The sequence below is a fragment of the Aulonocara sp. 'chitande type north' Nkhata Bay genome, linkage group LG3 (genome assembly GCF_057382095.1).
Source record: "Aulonocara sp. 'chitande type north' Nkhata Bay isolate Kocher_YH1m ecotype deep benthic linkage group LG3, A_spYH_male_GT1.1, whole genome shotgun sequence".
Lineage (NCBI taxonomy): Eukaryota > Metazoa > Chordata > Actinopteri > Cichliformes > Cichlidae > Aulonocara > Aulonocara sp. 'chitande type north' Nkhata Bay.
The window spans coordinates 34,946,204-34,965,239 of NC_141346.1; the positions used below are offsets into that span (position 1 = coordinate 34,946,204).

Below are 19,036 nucleotides of genomic sequence, written 5' to 3' on the forward strand. Positions count from 1 at the left end.
CTCAGTTCTACTACACAGCAAATGTTGGCACACAACTTGACACATGTAGAATTTATTTCATATTATACTAATGACAAAATATACTGATACAGTGGGATGCAGAAGTTTGGGCAACCTTGTTAATAGACATTATTTTCCTGTATAAATCGTTGGTTGTTACAATAAAAAATGTCAGTTAAATATCATACAGGAGACACACACAGTGATATTTGAGAAGTGAAAAGAAGTTTACTGGATTTACAGAAAGTGTGCAATAATTGTTTAAACAAAATCAAGCAGGTGCATCAATTTGGGCACCACAAAAAAGAAATGAAATGAATATTTAGTGTATATCAATGTGTGTGTCTCCTATATGATATATGGGGTGCCTTTGTCTGGATGTGCTTCCCATCCAGAGCTGCACAGCACAGAGGAAAGTTCCAGCGCTCCTGGAATCCCTCTGTGATGGACCGCCAGTCTCCAGGTGAAGGCACAGCCATGAAGTCGTCCACTAGACAGTCCCAGATGGACGTCGCTGCCTGGGGGGTGATCTGGCTCACCGTGGACACACCGACTCTGAAACTGAACGCGATGGTCCTGAAGGAGTCCCCGGTGACAAGGAACCTGGACAAAATTGTTCAAAATCAGTATTATGTGTACTGCAGTTACAAAATACATTATTCAAATTCCAAAATACTTTTGTGATGTCAGATATAAATCACAAAACTTAAATCTTACATAAAACATTTTGTAATTATAAGGATAATTACAAAATGTATATTAGATAATATCTAAAACAGTTGTGTTTTGTTTTAACTTTAACATATCATAATTTGATTGGTAGCAACTTTCACAACTACAGTGAGCCAATCACTCATAATTCCTAAACATGTCAATCAGGTAGGAATGAAGTAAGACATTAATAGAAATAAAGAGTTGTGTGTTGACATGTAGCCCTTTCCTTGCTTAAATCATTAATATTTTTGAAAAATTAATCTGTGATAAGACAGCTTATCAAGATAGAACCATGTAACTAGAGATGAACCAAACTGTTCACAGTTTTATCTAACTCTGTTTTAATAAAGGCTGTGACCCCTGCTATAGAGTCTGACAGCTGCAGGGATTATATACAAATATTCAACTATCCCAGAATTAAACCAGGTCTAAATAAAAAGGCGTGAGTATCACTACAAAGGTTAACTCAGTGGTCCTAATGCTACAGTTTGATATCAGCAAACACCGAGCGCATACATTGATGTGACACCACAGCCATGCTATCATGCAAACACTGATAACAGCATAAATCGAATTAAATCGGGACTTGATGAGAGCTTCTGAGTATCACTAGAAATATTATAAAGAGTCGTCTCTGTACCACAGTTTGCTTTCAGTAAACACCGACAGCATTCACTGTTAGCATAGCACATCCATGTTAGCAGTGTATAACTGGATGGATTAGCATATTAGCACAGATATCAATAAAGGACTACCGTATTAAATAGTTTTACTAACCTCAGGCAGACGGACAGGCGCTCTGCAGGTGGGATTGAGCGTCTGTAGTTGGTGTCTAGGCGGGCAATGCTGGGACCGACGAGGGAAAGCAGGTCCTCAAACTGGCCGACGGTGATAGCGCTGGAATCGGCTGTCATCCAGGCGCAGCTCCTGGAGCAAGTGGTGAAACTCACCAAACTGCTCATGCCTCTGGAGGACCTGATGGACCCAGGTACGGCGAGGACGTCTTTTACGCTGCTGCTCTGCTCTCCACAGTACATAGAGAAGGGAGACTCTCTCTTCAAGCGCTAGCTCGACAGCTGCCATCTTGCAAAACCAGGTCTGGCACAACTCCCTCCCACATTCCTCCCACATTTCCGGTTCACGCGCGTCAAAATATCATATTTTGACGCGCGATGGATTTTTCTTGGACACGCGTTGAGACGCGAATGTACACGCGTCAAATTAGGGGCGTTTGGGGCGTTTTATTCGCGTCCATCGCGTTCGGTGTGAACACACCGTTAGTGGTTTAGGCTGCTGGTGATAGTCATGTAATTTCCTCCACACACTTTGGGCCCCTTAATCGCAAGTGTGCGTCTTCTAAACCTAAATATTGTTGCTGACCATTTCTATCTCTTTATGATCAGAGTGTTACTGTCTTCTGGTGGTTGCTTTCAGCACATCACGAAGCTCAAAACATCTCAAACTGGTTTATTGAACACCACAAACAGTTTACTGTACTCAAGTGGCCTTCACGGTCATCAGATCACAATCCATTAGAGCACCTTTGGGAAGTCGAACCCAGCACCAGCAAGTGTTCTTTATTGTCTTATAAAATACCTTTCAGAATCAGATTTTCTGAGTTAATCCAGTTTGCACTGTTGTTGTGTACATTTTTTAAATCTAAGTGAAACTCATTTCCTATACTACTCTGGATTAAGTTCATGCGACCATTTTTTTTTCTTTTCCTGTAACTGTACTGCTGCAATCAAGTACAGGTGCTCAGGGTGAACAGGAAACAACATACTCTAACTCAACATAGCAAGTGTTTAAAACTGCTACTTTTTTAAGTAAGGACCCAAACATCTTTGTAATACATATAGAAAATGTGTTCGTTTCTATTATTCACATTCATATTATGCATATTTTTGCTCTTACTTTATATATATGTTTGCTTTATAGAAGGATTTAAGATAAGATAAGATACAGCGGGGAAAATAAGTATTTGACACATCAGCATTTTTATCAGTAAGGGGATTTCCAAGTGGACCATTGACACAACATTTCCACCAGATGTTGCCATCAAGCCAAATATTGACGTCATACAAACAAACCAGAACATATAAGTATACAAGTTAAACCACAATAAATAAAGTGAAATGACACAGGGAATAAGTATTGAATACATGGAGATAACAAGGGGCAAAATGACATAGAAAGCCAGGAGATCACCTGAAATCTGTCAGTATTGATAGAGAAATCCTGTCCCCTATCAGTACTAATTGATATCAGCTGCTTTAGTCCTAATTGATGGCCTATAAAGGCTCCTCATTACCCAGAAGGCACACAGGAAAGACTTCATGATGGGTAAAGGCAAAGAACTCTCTCAAGATCTTCGTAATCTTATCGTTGAAAAGCATTTTGATGGGAATGGTTATAGGTGCATTTCCAGAATGCTGAATGTTCCTGTGAGCACTGTGGGGGCCATTATCCGGAAATGGAAAGTGCATCAGTTCACCATAAACCTGCCACGATCAGGTGCTCCACGCAAGATCCCTGTCCGAGGAGTCCAAAGAATAATCAGGAGGGTTCTCCAAGAGCCAAGAACCACTCGGACAGAACTTCAGGAAGACCTTGCATCAGCAGGTACTGTTGTTTCAAAGAAAACTATAAGCAATGCACTGAACCGCCATGGCATCCATGCACGCTCACCACGCAAGACTCCATTGCTGAACAAAAAGCATGTCAAGGCTCGGTTAAAATTTGCGCAACAGCATTTGGAGAAGCCTGTGGATTATTGGACGACTATAGTATGGTCAGATGAAAGCAAAATTGAACTTTTTGGCAGTCATTCTACACACCATGTTTGGAGAAGAAATGGCACTGCTCACCACCCCAAGAACACCATACCAACAGTCAAGTTTGGGGGTGGAAGCATCATGGTTTGGGGCTGCTTTTCAGCAAGGGGTACTGGCAGACTTCATATTATTGAAGGCAGGATGAATGGAGAGATGTACCGGGACATTCTGGATAAAAATCTGCTGCCATCTACCAGGAAGCTAAAAATGAAAAGAGGGTGGACATTTCAGCAAGACAATGATCCCAAACACAAGGCCAAGGTAACAATGAAGTGGTTTCAAAGAAAGAAAATCAAGTTGCTTGAATGGCCCAGTCAATCACCTGACCTAAATCCCATAGAAAATCTATGGAGAGAACTGAAGATTAAAGTTCATAAAAGAGGCCCAAGGAACCTTCAAGATTTAAAGACCATTTGTGTGGAAGAATGGGCCAGAATCACTCCTGAGCAATGCAGACGACTGGTCTATCCATACAAGAGGCGTCTAGAAGCTGTAATCACCAACAAAGGCTTTTCTACAAAGTATTGAATAAAGTGTGTTCAATACTTATTCCCTGTGTCATTTCACTTTATTTATTATGGTTTAACTTGTATACTTATATGTTCTGATTTGATTGTATGACTTCAATATTTGGCTTGATGGCAACATCTGGTGGAAATGTTGTGTCAATAGTCCACTTGGAAATCCCCTTACTGATAAAAATGCTGATGTGTCAAATACTTATTTTCCCCGCTGTAAGATAAGATAACCTTTATTAGTCCCACACGTGGGAAATTTGTTTTGTCACAGCAGGAAGTGAACAGTGCAAAAGTTATGACGCAAAAATTAGAATACAATAAGAATAAATACAGTACACAGCTGTACAGAATAGAATAAAATAATATACTATATACAGTAGAATAAAATAGAATAAAAATATACAATAAGATAAAAATAGAATACGAATGCTATATACAACTGAGTAAAAATACAACCTCACTACCCAAGAAAGAAATGCTTGCTTTCTTGGTTTTCAATCAGAATTGTATAGCCCATATGTAAAATCATAAAAATAATCATGCTCCTGAGCAGTCTGAACGAAATCTACAGCACAATTCAAATATATTTCAGTTCAAACTTGTCACCTATATGTTTTTACTCAGAGAGAAATGATTATTAATAAAGGAAAATGAATCAGTCGTAACAGAACCGTACAGTTAGAGGACAAAAACAGTCTGTTTGACATTATTTGAAGGCCCTACATAAGTTACCAGTTGAGTAACAGTAAACAGTTTTGTGTTTCCAGGATCCTACAATGGCGGTAACCACTGATGTGTCACTCTTTGACGTCACTATGACTGCAACTCGTTTCCTGCAAAGGTGAGCACTTTTTGTTTTTTGCTCACCTATTTTATTGGGACTTTTGGTGGTAGCTCAACAGCATAATAACCACATACAGTGTTGTAATGCAGGTCAGTTAGATGTTGTGAAAGAGAAGGCAGCAATGCACGAAACCGTGACAAAAAAGGATGCTTTCGTGACATGTTTTTGATGCAATGTTCTGTTTGTCCAACAAAGCAACCAGTACAGTCTCACATATTAAACAAGCCATGTTTGCACAATAAGAGATTGGCAAACATTAAGAAACTTTCATTTTTTTAACAAACTGAATTTGAGCTCACAGTCAGACTGTGTGTTGTGCGCTATAGAAAAATTCTGATTAGAATTAAAAATTACATCAAAAATACTGATTAAATTGTCCATTTCTGTACAACTGGATAGAATATGAATACACACACACAGACATACATGCAAAAAATATATGATACTCTGCAATGATTTGCTTCAGCAATACAAAAATATTATATTTACAGTATTTACTTTCTGGACTACTCCAGTTAGCTTACATTGTTAGTATATGCGAGTTTGGGTCAACTCAATTCACATTATTTTAAATGCTACAGTTACTGCTCAAAGGTGGCCAGAGTCTTTAGTTCAGGCGCATCAATCTCCTGCTCCACTGCACTCCTGCTCTCGCCTCTGTTCTTGCTTTTGAAAGGCTTCCCCATTTTGACAGAGAGTGTGTGCAGGACAGAGCTCTCATCTGGTGAAGAGCTGCTGCGGCCGCTACGGGAAAAAGATGTGGTCCTGCTCTCTGAATTGGTGCCCTCAAAGAGCTTGCCCATGAAGCTAAACCCAGCCTGGCGGATGTGTGAGCTGCCTGCAAACACATAGAGGATGGGGTTGACAGCACTGCTGAAGTAGGCAAAGGCTGTAACGTTTGGACGGGCTGTTTTAGCAGCACGGCTCACTGTCTCACTTCCCATCAATAAACCAATCACCTGAATGAGGAAGAAGAAAAGAGGCGTAAATATTATTGGGGGAAAACAAAACAAAATAACACACAAAAAGAAAGTAAATTGTTTATGAATTTATTCCGTTATCAGTCAGAGCTATTAATGTCACTCCTGTGGTAGCATGACAAAAGTTTTGCTAGAGTAACTGGAGAAGTGCAACATATGCCTGAAGTGTTTACGTCTGGGTCTTACAGTAAGAGAGAGTTTTGATGCTGTCAACCCAGCGTTAAATAGATAACACACCTCTATGATGTTGACAATGTGGTAGGGGAGCCAAAAGACTGCAAAAGCCGAGATGATGAGCAGAATCAGGCGACTGCTTTGTCCTTTACGTTGGAACATGGCACTTCGCAGGCGGCAGATGACAGAGGAGTAGCAGGTGTTGATGAGAGTGAAGGGCACCAGGCATCCCATAATGGTCTCAAAAATGTACTGGAAAACAGGATGAGCCACACTCCCCCAGTGGTAAAGCACACAACCGCTCATGTTGTTTGTGGGACTCTTGAGAACACTGTCAGAGAATTAAAGGGAAAAGATTATGAATTCACCAAAAGATACTACGTAAGAAAATGAGAGACATGACTCTGTGTGCATGTAGGAACTAAACTATGAGTCGACAACAAAGCAAAATAAAAAGAACTGTGACAGTTTGAGTACAGGCATAAATTTGTAGGACCTTTTTAAAGTAGTTTGGGTTAGATGTTAGACTACAGTCAAATCTGTTTTACAGTTTACTCAATACGCCCTTACAGTAATAATAAAATAATAATTTTAAAAGAAAACACTAAAAAAAGTGAAAAAATATATGAATATATATATATATATATATATATATATATATATATATATATATATATATATATATATATATATATATATCATAAATTAGATATGAAAAGATTGAAAAAATAAATATTTTAGAAAATTTAGAAATGAATTGTTGAAAAGATTTATCTGCAGGAGATATTAAAAATCAAAATTTCTTTTTTTTTTCTTTATTGCGTGTTATTATAGGTGTATTACTTTCCAGTAGTGCTGTCTCTAAGTGGAGTAGTTGAGATACACTACAAAAAGGTTATCTTTATATGTTTTATATGAAAAAAGGAAAAAACTACATTATCCACATGAAGCTAATGGGAGCAGATATCCATTAAGATCAGTTCACTTTCCTTCACTGATCCGCAGCAGTAAACACATTAATACACAATTGCTTTGAATGTGAAAAAAACCTTTGGTCTCACCTGCGATAGAAAGGCATCGGCAGTGACAGCAGGAATGCTAATATCCAGACTCCCAGCAGGAGAAACAGCAGGGAGCGCTTAGTTCTTATTTTCTGGGAAACAAAAGGCCTTGTGACAGCAAGGCAACGGTCCATGCTCATCAGACAAATAAGGTAGATGGACACGTACATGTTCACATTTGATAGGTAATGCATCAGCTTGCATGCTGCTGAGCCAAACTCCCAGCCTTGGCCTCCAGCCAGGTATCTCAGGAAAAAAGGTGCACTGAGCAGGACAAGAGCATCCGCAACAGCCAGATTCAACACCAACAAACATGTCACTGAGCGCTTCTTTACACGGCAGACCACTGACCAAACCACAAACAGGTTCCCCGGAAAACCCAGTACAAATGCCAGGGTCAAGATGCCAATACCAATCTGAGCAGAGATCATCTGAGGGGCAGTGGAGGTGGTGGAGTTTGTGTTGGATGCCATTGAGAAAGCTTCTGAAGATGTTTAGTTCCAAAAGCTGTGAACTTGACTTAACCTTAAAAATAATAGAGAGGCAGGAAACAGGATATGTTGCGTTAAGATTTGTGAGTACACTCTGTATCTGTGCTTAAAATATTGCACAACATTTTGATTTCCACAACTGCATCTAACACAAGAAAAGTGTGTACACCAGAGCTGCTTTGAATGAGCAAACATTTATTTAACCAAATGAAATTATTTGACAAGTTCCAGAGATGTTGAACATCAAAATGTGCTGAAATGTTCTAGTCTAGTCGAGTCTTTCTTGCTCTCAAAGGCCTAACTTTATCATTAGTAAATATATGAATGTACAAATCTTATGAAGGATAACAATATGTGTTTAATCACTTTCGGTTATTGGAAAAATTGGACACATAGCACACGACAACACAGAAAACAAATACTCAATATGCACTTATTTTTTGAACCACGCTGAAACATCTGGGCAATTAAAGAAGTCCAGTTCAGATCACTGAGAAGCTACACAGACATCTGTGTGCTCCACAGAAAGCTGCAACTCCTCTGTTACAAATCAAAACCTAAGAGCAGCAATAAAAATGGCAATCTAGAAATGAATGTGTAACAATGACTAAATAAATAATCTGGGAAACCTGTTGAGATTTCTGTTACTCTTTACATCCATATTAAGATTTTATTAGAAAACAATGAATTTGCCAAACTCTGTGATATCTAGTGGCTGGGAATCTTGGCATATCAAACTCTCATGCTTACCTTCAAATGGTGGTGTCTCTCTTAAAATCAGAAAAGTAAAAGCAAAAAAATAATATCCCTCTGTGTAACACCTCACACCTAACCTCCAGAGTTCCCTTCTTAACTCTGAAGATCTTGTGCGAGGAGGAAAACAGGTTTTTTAATATATTGAGTAAGAAGTGTCATGTGAGAGGAAATCAATGACCACAGGAAGCCAGCTTTGTGCTCACTCTGTTGCGAGGTAGCTGCTGTTCCTCCTACACTTCTCACTTTGTTACTGTATTCTTATTGGTGCACTGTGCTGTGTTACTGGTACGCTTTATGGGAAATATTGACATGACATCTGCTGCCTATTGTGGAGCAGTGTTTGCCCTCCATCCTTTCAGAAAACAGACTTGAATAAAGTTAATGAAATGCTAACAGTAAAGCTTTTATGTAATTTTACATAGTTTATTGACATATTCGTTTAGCAACTCACTGTAACTAAAAATAAATAAGGAAAGAAAAAAGAAGGAAAAAGCCAGAGTACCCTAATATATTGTGAAATTGATGATGTGTTTTTTGTGAAAGAAGAGAAATCAGAAGTGTGACTAAGTGGGGTGCGTGACGGAGGGGTATTCCAGTAAACCTTCAGTGTCTTGTTGATACACGATTTTAAGTCACAGTTGTGTATTGTACAATTTCTCTTGCAACAGACTTTTTGGCAGACCTTTACAACAACTCTTACCACATAATCCAAATGTCTTAAGTTATTTAGGAGAACAGGACATATCCAGCTACACAATGACCTGTATTATGTGTCATGCTTTTGTCATGTTTTGATTAATTTGTATTGTTATTTATTTATTTTACAATCTTAAAAGAATCAAGAGGTGTAAAGCTGTAGTTGTGTAATAAACATTTACCCATTAAAAATCAATGAAATGATTACATGTGATGGGGAGGACTGAAAATGCAGAAGGAATAATCGCATACTCAGCACCAGTCCTTGGCTACATGGAGTAGTAGCAGCTTGCTGCTTATTATGTATCCTTCATCCTGATAGCGAGACCACAGGCTTGAAGCGGATGAATTTGGTTTCCCTGTAGTTCAAATGCCTGTCTTTGTTTATGACTTTGTCTTGTCTTTCTGTTCACCTATTTTCTGATCATCTGTGCTAGATTGAATGGACATCAAGTGATCAACGTAAATTATTTTCCTACTTTAGTGACTTTTACAGTGAGAGGAGTGTAACAGAGGTGCATAAGGTGTCTATGACTTTATGCAACAGACAAGGCAATATTAGATGCTTGGACATAATGGATGCTTGTTAAGCACATAAATTGTCTCTATCATGATCTCATCATTTTATCTTTACCCACTTAGGCATCAAGGCCACTTGTTCAGATTTAAGTTTGGGTCACACTGGCTTCACGTTTGACTTTAGAACAATTTAGTGTACAGAAAAGATGATGGTTGAGTGAATCAGTGTAAGGTCCTCAGGGCTTGTGATGGCAAGTCTAAATGAAAACCCCTTCACCACTGCAGTTCACAGTTGATATGAGTTGTTCAGTTTGAGTTTGAGTTTTGCCAAATGCAGTGTTGTGCTTTACGGTCAAACATCTCCACTTTGGTTTACTTCTAGTAATCTTGTTTTTTCAGATTCAACTTTGGAAACTTAATCTGTTACCATTCTCGCTAATTTTTTTAAAAAAAAATTTTGTTTGTTTGTTTGTTACAAAGAACAGGCTTTCTCCTATCCACCCATCTGAACAAACATTACAGTGGGGCAAAAAAGTATTTAGTCAGCCACCGATTGTGCAAGTTCCCCCACTTAAAATGATGACAGAGGTCAGTAATTTGCACCAGAGGTACACTTCAACTGTGAGATACAGAATGTGAAAAAAAAATCCATGAATTCACATGGTAGGATTTGTAAAGAATTTATTCGTAAATCAGGGTGGAAAATAAGTATTTGGTCAATAACAAAAATACAACTCAATACTTTGTAACATAACCTTTGTTGGCAATAACAGAGGTCAAACGTTTACTATAGGTCTTTACCAGGTTTGCACACACAGTAGCTGGTATTTTGGCCCATTCCTCCATGCAGATCTTCTCGAGAGCAGTGATGTTTTGGGGCTGTCGCCGAGCAACACGGACTTTCAACTCCCGCCACAGATTTTCTATGGGGTTGAGGTCTGGAGACTGGCTAGGCCACTCCAGGACTTTCAAATGCTTCTTACGGAGCCACTCCTTTGTTGCCCGGGCGGTGTGTTTTGGATCATTGTCATGTTGGAAGACCCAGCCTCGTTTCATCTTCAAAGTTCTCACTGATGGAAGGAGGTTTTGGCTCAAAATCTCACGATACATGGCCCCATTCATTCTGTCCTTAACACGGATCAGTCGTCCTGTCCCCTTGGCAGAAAAACAGCCCCATAGCATGATGTTTCCACCCCCATGCTTCACAGTAGGTATGGTGTTCTTGGGATGCAACTCCGTATTCTTCTTCCTCCAAACACGACGAGTTGAGTTTATACCAAAAAGTTCTACTTTGGTTTCATCTGACCACATGACATTCTCCCAATCCTCTGCTGTATCATCCATGTGCTCTCTGGCAAACTTCAGACGGGCCTGGACATGCACTGGCTTCAGCAGCGGAACACGTCTGGCACTGCGGGATTTGATTCCCTGCCGTTGTAGTGTGTTACTGATGGTGACCTTTGTTACTTTGGTCCCAGCTCTCTGCAGGTCATTCACCAGGTCCCCCCGTGTGGTTCTGGGATCTTTGCTCACCGTTCTCATGATCATTTTGACCCCACGGGATGAGATCTTGCGTGGAGCCCCAGATCGAGGGAGATTATCAGTGGTCTTGTATGTCTTCCATTTTCTGATGATTGCTCCCACAGTTGATTTGTTCACACCAAGCTGCTTGCCTATTGTAGATTCACTCTTCCCAGTCTGGTGCAGGTCTACAATACTTTTCCTGATGTCCTTCGAAAGCTCTTTGGTCTTGGCCATGGCGGAGTTTGGAGTCTGACTGTTTGAGGCTGTGGACAGGTGTCTTTTATTCAGATGATGAGTTCAAACAGGTGCCATTCATACAGGTAACGAGTGGGGGACAGAAAAGCTTCTTACAGAAGACGTTACAGGTCTGTGAGAGCCAGAGATTTTCCTTGTTTGAGGTGACCAAATACTTATTTTCCACCCTGATTTACGAATAAATTCTTTACAAATCCTACCATGTGAATTCATGGATTTTTTTTTCACATTCTGTCTCTCACAGTTGAAGTGTACCTCTGGTGCAAATTACTGACCTCTGTCATCATTTTAAGTGGGGGAACTTGCACAATCGGTGGCTGACTAAATACTTTTTTTCCCCACTGTATTTGTTCTGTGTTTTTCTAACTACTCAGGTACCAGAAACCCAAGAAAAAAGAGGAGAAAGTATAGGAACTATCATGGAAGAACAGGTCCCTGGATGGCACGTACCATCAGCAGATAGAAGAAGTAGCTCATACAGACTTGGACAAGATTGTTGGTACCCTTCGGCCAATGAAAGAAAAACTCACAATGGTCACAGAAATAACTTTAATCTGACAAAATTAATAATGACAAATAATGACTTCATGAACTTCTTCACAAATAAAACTTTAACCGTTAGAGAAGAAATTACTCCCACTGGCAAGCTTTCCGTGGAGGAAGCAGAGTCTGGGTACAAGAGGGATGAGTCACCTATCTCCAGGGGCGAGGTCATCGTGGCGGGTAAACAACTGCTTGGTTGCAGGGTCCATGGGGTGGATAAGATCCGTCCTGAGTTCCTGAAGGCTCTGGATCTTTTAGGGCTGTCTTGGTTGGCATGCCTCTGCAATGTTGCATGGATATCAGGGGCGCTACCTCTGGATTGGCAGACCAAGTTGGTGATTCTCATCTTTAAGAAGGAGGACCAGAGGGTGTTTTCCAGCTATAGAGGGATCACACTCCTCAGCCTCCCTGGGAAAGACTGTGCTGTGATGGATGGATGAATGGTTCCAATTTTGTTAAAATATTGACTAGGGTACGAAAGATGGCGATAAATGAAATCGGTCTGAAAAGTGGAACCTAAATTAAGATTTCAAACTTTTTTCAAGCTGCTAATAAAATGACATGTCTCCAATTAAAAATAATAGAGAAAAGAGAATCCTGAGACATACTTGTGAATTTTAATAGTAAATATCAAAATTAAAGTTTTCAAGCCCATTAAGTCACGGCAGCTCAACTTTCAACTGTATAAAATGTAACAGTTGATCTGCCTTAGCATTTTTAGGCATTTTACAAATACATCATTGCATAAAGAAAATAACAGTGTCAAACCTTAAAAAAATTCACATGTACAGTGCACCAGCTCCTTTAAGGAGTAAATGTTGAATTGAAAGTAGAGGTAAGTAGGAATCTGAAAGTCCTACATAGTTCCTCGCAGTTTTTCCTCTTGTGGGACAGTTCAGAGCTGAGCAAGGCTCATTTGTGTGGTATACAGTTCCTCTTTTAAGCATCACCTCAAAAATATATCAGTGTATCATGCTTCCAGGTGCAGCCTGTTCCAGGAATGCGATGTCAAGTTATATCCTTTGTTATAGTCTCATTTCAGAAGTGAGGAACCAGCTGTTAGTAAGTTATTAAAACCTTTCCAATTTTGTCCTAAAAAATGTGCTTTCACCGTTGATGGAGGAAGAATTTATAATTTTAATATTTCAAGGGCACAGCACTATATCAGGCCTATTGCCTCATGTCGTCTACTTACCATTCTGCACTGGTTTGATATTAGAACTTGAGTTAGTGGTAGAATCTGGGTCTCTGTCTTTTAGCATTACAGCATCTGCATCTTTGTCTCTATCATGACTATTCTGGCTGTTTTGTCTACTCTTCCTTGTAACTGAATCCAACCCAGTGCCCTCAAACAAGCGAGCCATGAACGCAAGTCCTTCTCGTCGGATGTAAGACTTTCCTGCGAAAAAGTACAGCACGGGGTTGGCGCAGCTGCTCATGAAGGCTGTGGTAGAGGTGACAGCACGACTCCTGGTCCATATTTTATGCAGTCTGTGAGGGAAGAGAGGTGAGCACAATACAAACGTAAACATGATGGGAAAAATAATTAATTCATTAATTAATCAAATATAAAATAACTTGGTTTTGCCTACAGCTGATTAATGCAGGCAGAGATTTTTCTAGAAGAGATGAAAATTTGGGGGAACTTTTTATCATGTGTATTTCTTTTGGGACACAGATGAAAGATTGACCTTAAAGGTCATCTGCCAAAAACATGTTTTCTGCATTGAAAGTCAGCATATAGTCAGTAATTATGTGTGTAACTAACTGCCAAGGGAACCCATAAATAAATACATATATATCTATATAGATATATATCTATACCGAACCTTTTTTTCCTTTTTGTAAAAGTACATTTGAAAATGAGAAGTATTTTTAGCAATAAAATACATTTGGAGTAAAAAGCTTTCAGAAAAAAAAAAGAAAGACTTCAGCATTTCAATAAGCTACATGAATTGTTGCAGATTATAGTTATTTACAAGGTATTTAAAAGAGAGACCAGAGGCTGTGATAGTAAAAGCAGAAATGTTGTCTTGACGACCACATCCCTTGAGATAATGAGATAAAAAAAAATAAAAATCCCCAAATGACTCTTAGGCCTCTGTAAAAAAAACAAAAAAACATTAATTTTCCTATATCTATATCAATTCTTAAATGCTAATGATGTAAATGAACTTTAGCTTTTAGATGTCATGAAACTTTAGCATACAGGAATTAGGTTTTTGAAAATAGTGTGCCATGGCTCTAGTTCCATCACACATATCACATATCAAGGTGAAATTTTCCAAACTGTTCAATGACTAAAAAGTTCACTTTGACTTCAGCACCACCTGACTCACTTCTTCTCAATAGTAATTGTAAACTTGTGTCTTAAATTATACTTACATAGTTTTTACTTGACTCTCTGGATACACTGCCCATGTAACCTGAGCAAAATGTAAAAATAGTTAAATTATTTTTTCGTTGAGAATCATCATAATGATGAATTTTATAAGCATTTTTGGAAGAAGGTATTATGCATAAAATTAAGACTGTGGGACATACTTGCACCAGGTTTATGAAATGGTAGGGCAACCAAAACAGGCAGAAGGTCAACACGATGGCCAGGATGAGCTTCTCGCTACGAATGCGACGGCGGAACTTGGTCTGTCGGATCCGACGCAAGATGCATATGTAGCTGACTACAATGACAGTATAAGGAATTAGAAATCCCAATATGATCTCCAGTGTGTATTGTAGGACCACCTGTACAGGGAGAAAACACAAGACGGATGAAAAATAGTGTAGAATGGAGGTGCTAATGTGTATATATGTATGCATAGATTAATAGGTAGATAGAGAGGTAGATTTAAACATTTTCAGTATTCCTCTATCAGAATTCTTCTCAACTCACATGGCTGCATAAATCATGGAAGGAATCGCAAACATGCATAGGTCCCTTGTCCCTCACTTCTCTGAAGAGGAGTGCAGGAATGGAGGCGACAATCACCAGTGCCCACACCGCTGCCAGCACACGCGGTACCGTCTTTTGGGTGGTGATAACACCGACACGTTGTGGCCACAGCACAGCCACCAGCCTGTAGAGGCTCATCATCATAATGAGCTGGATGGAAGCGTACATGTTGGCTAGACACAGGTAGTAGAGGACCTTACACATTACATTCCCAAACACCCAGTTCTGTTTAACGAGGTAGACAATGAAAAACGGGGTTAAAGCCATTAGAAAGCCATCTGCGATAGCTAAGTTAAGGATGAGAAGAGTAGTGACAGATTGCTTTCGGGCTCGTGCCGCGATGCTCCAGATGACGAACAAATTTCCTGGGCAGCCCAGGAGAAAGATGAGGCTGAGGATGAAGGCACCCATAGATGTGGCAACTGGATTATCCATAATGGTTTCATTTCCTACAGCAGTGTTTGTCAAATTTGAACAATCTCTGTGGGCCATCTTTGTTTCCTGTCAAAGAGAATGATTCATTCGGTCATTTTATTACTCCCTTTTAACAAGAATAAAGAAAATAGAGACAGCATCTCAGGGCTGCAGCAAGAATATGGCAAAGGAATAATAAATAATAATAAAAGTCTTCACCTCCTCCCACGAGTGCCAGGCTTAAAAGCATGAATTTCATGCAGGAAAGTGTGGGAGTGTGGTGCAAGTGCAACAGGTTTTAACGGGGACTCTTAATTCCTGAACAAACGAGACCAGACATGAGTGGAAAGCACCAGTGAGTGTGTTGGTGTCAGTATTTAACCAGAGATTGTACTTTAGACTTCTGTGCTCCTTCTCTTCAGGGTCATTGAGGGAAGGTGATTTACACAAACAGAACCGAACACAACAAAAAAGAAATTTACTGGGAAGCTTCAAAATACAGTCAGGAGAGAATAGTATTAAAGTATTTAAATAGTATAAAATAGCATTATAGTATTAAATATACACTAAAAATGATATGCACTGTATGAGAAGTGTGTGGATACATGAGGATAATCACTTACTTTATTTTTATTTTTCTGACAATTAATTCGTTTACAGCCTAACACTTTATGTGAAACTGACACTCATTTTAAAATAATAGAGCACCGTGCTGTAGCGCAGACTACTGGCCAAGTGGTGAATAAATCAGTGAGATTTTCCCATTTTAACCAGCTGCAGCATTTATGCATTAGTCCAATATATTGTTTATCATTGCCCTGTGAGAGAAACGCAGTCTCAGTATATTCATAGCAATGGCATTGAAATGAACAGTCGTGTGTTGATATAATGTCTTGGTGCTAACACACATGTGTGTTCAAATGTGAAGTCTATACGTATTAATAAGCTTTCTGACATTTACTTAAACCAGGAAGTTTTTTTTCCATTTGTTAACAGGATAATAACTTCAGTGAATGCATTTTAACACTGTGTCCCTTAGGTTGAGCAAAAGTTGCATTGAGTTGGTGTTTGGATCCTTGACTGCTATTTAATGTTTTTCAGTTACATGATGTTGTGTTTGCTGGTTCACAGTGTGGTAATGTGTGTCTGTTATTTGTAGTGGTTTCATCAGTATTTCTATGTGTGCCTTTCTGTGCCTTGTTCTTTAAGTATGCCTTGGTCCATTTTTATTTCCTTGTCTAGTACTTCCTCTTAACCGTTACTCTTCAATTTTACTGTGAATCTTAGTTTTTTGTGTGTGTTTTGCTTCCTATCTGTCCCTCATTACTTTCACCCGAGCCTTATTTCTGACTCTGTTTGCCATTCCCAACCAGCTCTTTGTATATAAATAGTCCTATCTTCCCTCTGTCCTTTCTTGTGGTGTAAACTTAGTATAATTACCTTGTAATTCCTGCAATAACTGACCGCAGGGCAATAGAAATTGGCCCTGTCGTACTGAGACAGTTTTATTTTGGGGGATTTGATGACGTAAACTAAGGTAATAAAAATATGTGTATGCATATCTAACATTTACAGCCCTGGAGACATTTATACATTAGCAGAGACACTTTGATGTGTGAATAGGCTCTCTGTAACTAACTGGAAGCCCATAGTTGTTCAAGAAAATGTACACAAGCGCCAGTTTAGAAAACATGTGTCAACATCAATTCTGATGTCAAAATAAATTTTAGCTCATACATCAAATGTTTCTCACATGTATTTTCTTTTTTTCCCCTCTCCAGCAGCTGACTTCAAGAATCAGAGTCCTTTCACATTACTGAAAATGTTTTTCAAAAAAAACGTGTCACTACATGATCTACACATCTACACTCTCTGTCACTCCAGTCAGGCAGTGTCAGTATGCCTCTGCGTATAATCAGGTACTCACACCTACACTTGCTGAACAAACCTGTTTGATATTTCTTAGCAAACTGTCTTGTAGTTGGTGTTTATTACAGAGTCAATAAGCGTGCAGTTGTTTTTAAAGTTAAGCAAGCTCACACAAGGTGAGACGGCAGGCACAATCAAAGCAGTCAATATTAAGCTTTATGAAGATTTACAGCAGACTACTGCTTTAAAGCACAAATACATTTAGCATGTGAGGAGGTGCAGGTAATTAAGGAGTAGTAGTAGAAATAGATTCTTTCTTATCTTTATAAAGTAGTAAAATTATTAAGAGAAACTCTCCAGTTTTCTCCTGTTGCTTTTGTTTTAAGCACAACAAGCGATAAGTGAAAACAAAACTAAAAAGAAAATCATTTCTATCTTGAAAAAACCCATTTTAATAATCATGTCGCTAAATATAACTATGAAGATTCTTCTAAAATAAATACATAGAAAAAAGATGAATGAAAAGAAAGACCAAATTTAAATGTAGAGTTAATGATAAGTGTTTTCAGATTTCAGTTGATTTCTGCTTTTTTCTTGATTTTGAAGTAATGTGACCACATGACAGTTGTTTACAAAGAGCTGGTCAAACCTCATGGGCAGTGACATCCAAGCAGCAGTGGACGCTGACACTGTTTTTTCTTGTTGAGCTGTGCAACACCTACAACTTATACCAACTATAACCAGGTCATGGATAAATGGCAGATTTTTTTTCTCCAGTTTCTATTACGCTTGTTGTCGCAGTGTTTCTATTTTCTTTGGTTTTTGTCAGCTTAATCTCTATTTTTATTACCATGTATACACACAGACCTTCCTGTTAAACCACATGATTAATAAAAACATGCCTAACTTAGAGGGTGTGTTTGTGTGCTCTGTGATTCACATGCATACCTATTCCACCCACAGAGAAAGGGGACGTGCACAGAAAGGGTACAACACATTGAACATAAGTGTCCAGAAATGTAGCTGTACCTGACATATTCATACTTTCAAAAGCTCTAATATACATGAGAACAGTATCAGCCATGGAAACATGCAATATGCCATGCAGTCTCAAAATAAATATATAATTCACTAGGCTGCAGAAAATGAGCTATTGTAAAGAATCATTAATAAGAACAAACAAATCAGATCAGAAAAGAAAGAAAAGACTTACCAAGTTAAATGTAAATCCCAATACAGAAAAGAAAACACCATGTGCTTGAAAAGGAGTCTGAATATGTTAAAGATGTTGTAGTTTCTTCCTTTTCTTTTAACCTTTTGGTCCCACCTCACTTTCCCCCACCTACTTTCATTCTGTTTCTCTCTCTGAGCCCTCTCTCCATTGACTTGTCATGCTTGCTGTAACACGCAGGGAGCAGAGGAAGGTGTGTCCCCATTATGCCTCGCCTCTCTTGGCTCTGGTAGTTCGTCAACATTCTCAAGCAGATAAACCCAAAAGCAAACCAGTAAAAGGATAGTTCATCCAAATCCCTGTTCATCTCATTTCCACTGTTTAGTGCATCCAAAATGTTTCTAGACCTTTGCTGTCAAAGCAACAGTTGTTGTTTTAGAGGCATATGTCAAAACCTTAACTAAAATTTTCACTTTACTACTAGGACACACACACACCTTGCACCCATATGACTGTTGAACAAGAACACACATCCTTCGTGGTTTAGGGCTATAACTAGGGATGGGTATCGTTTAGGTTTTATCCGATACCGGTGCCAAATCGGTACTTTTGAAACGGTGCCGGTGCTCAAACGGTGCTCAAACCGGTGCTTAAAGAATGGAGAACACAAAATTGGTCCAAAAACCTCTCATGTTCAGCTGGTTTTTTGTAAAAAGATAA

General features: G+C 38.9%; 3 protein-coding genes across 3 annotated transcripts; all 3 read right to left on the reverse strand.

Moving 5' to 3' along the window:
• Positions 1–29: 29 nt before the first annotated feature.
• Positions 30–1,992, reverse strand: LOC147335316 (uncharacterized). The gene is made up of 2 exons (XM_086277993.1): positions 1,492–1,992; positions 30–603 (listed from the first exon to the last, which is right to left on the reverse strand). The coding sequence occupies exons 1-2, from the start codon at positions 1,749–1,751 to the stop codon at positions 333–335; spliced, it is 531 nt and encodes a 176-aa protein (XP_086134119.1). The 5' UTR covers positions 1,752–1,992; the 3' UTR covers positions 30–332.
• Positions 1,993–2,811: 819 nt separating this feature from the next.
• On the reverse strand, positions 2,812–8,517 carry ltb4r (leukotriene B4 receptor). Its single transcript, XM_086278013.1, has 4 exons — positions 8,367–8,517; positions 7,126–7,650; positions 6,128–6,395; positions 2,812–5,869 (listed from the first exon to the last, which is right to left on the reverse strand). The coding sequence occupies exons 2-4, from the start codon at positions 7,596–7,598 to the stop codon at positions 5,492–5,494; spliced, it is 1,119 nt and encodes a 372-aa protein (XP_086134139.1). The 5' UTR covers positions 7,599–7,650; positions 8,367–8,517; the 3' UTR covers positions 2,812–5,491.
• A 3,383-nt stretch (positions 8,518–11,900) lies between these two features.
• Positions 11,901–18,626, reverse strand: ltb4r2a (leukotriene B4 receptor 2a). The gene is made up of 5 exons (XM_086278030.1): positions 18,359–18,626; positions 14,803–15,363; positions 14,454–14,654; positions 14,295–14,335; positions 11,901–13,400 (listed from the first exon to the last, which is right to left on the reverse strand). The coding sequence occupies exons 2-5, from the start codon at positions 15,352–15,354 to the stop codon at positions 13,097–13,099; spliced, it is 1,098 nt and encodes a 365-aa protein (XP_086134156.1). The 5' UTR covers positions 15,355–15,363; positions 18,359–18,626; the 3' UTR covers positions 11,901–13,096.
• Positions 18,627–19,036: the final 410 nt, after the last annotated feature.

Coding starts and splice junctions, on each gene's coding strand:
- LOC147335316 (XM_086277993.1), bottom strand. CDS start 1,751: ATGTACTGTGGAGAGCAGAGCAGCAGCGTAAAAGACGTCCTCGCCGTA. Junction 604..1,491: donor CGCCTGTCCGTCTGCCTGAG/GTTAGTAAAACT, acceptor AATTTTGTCCAG/GTTCCTTGTCACCGGGGACT.
- ltb4r (XM_086278013.1), bottom strand. CDS start 7,598: ATGGCATCCAACACAAACTCCACCACCTCCACTGCCCCTCAGATGATC. Junction 6,396..7,125: donor CCGATGCCTTTCTATCGCAG/GTGAGACCAAAG, acceptor ATTCTCTGACAG/TGTTCTCAAGAGTCCCACAA. Junction 5,870..6,127: donor ACATTGTCAACATCATAGAG/GTGTGTTATCTA, acceptor TTCCTCATTCAG/GTGATTGGTTTATTGATGGG.
- ltb4r2a (XM_086278030.1), bottom strand. CDS start 15,354: ATGGCCCACAGAGATTGTTCAAATTTGACAAACACTGCTGTAGGAAAT. Junction 14,336..14,453: donor ATTTCATAAACCTGGTGCAA/GTATGTCCCACA, acceptor CATTTTGCTCAG/GTTACATGGGCAGTGTATCC. Junction 13,401..14,294: donor GAGAGTCAAGTAAAAACTAT/GTAAGTATAATT, acceptor CTTCCCTCACAG/ACTGCATAAAATATGGACCA.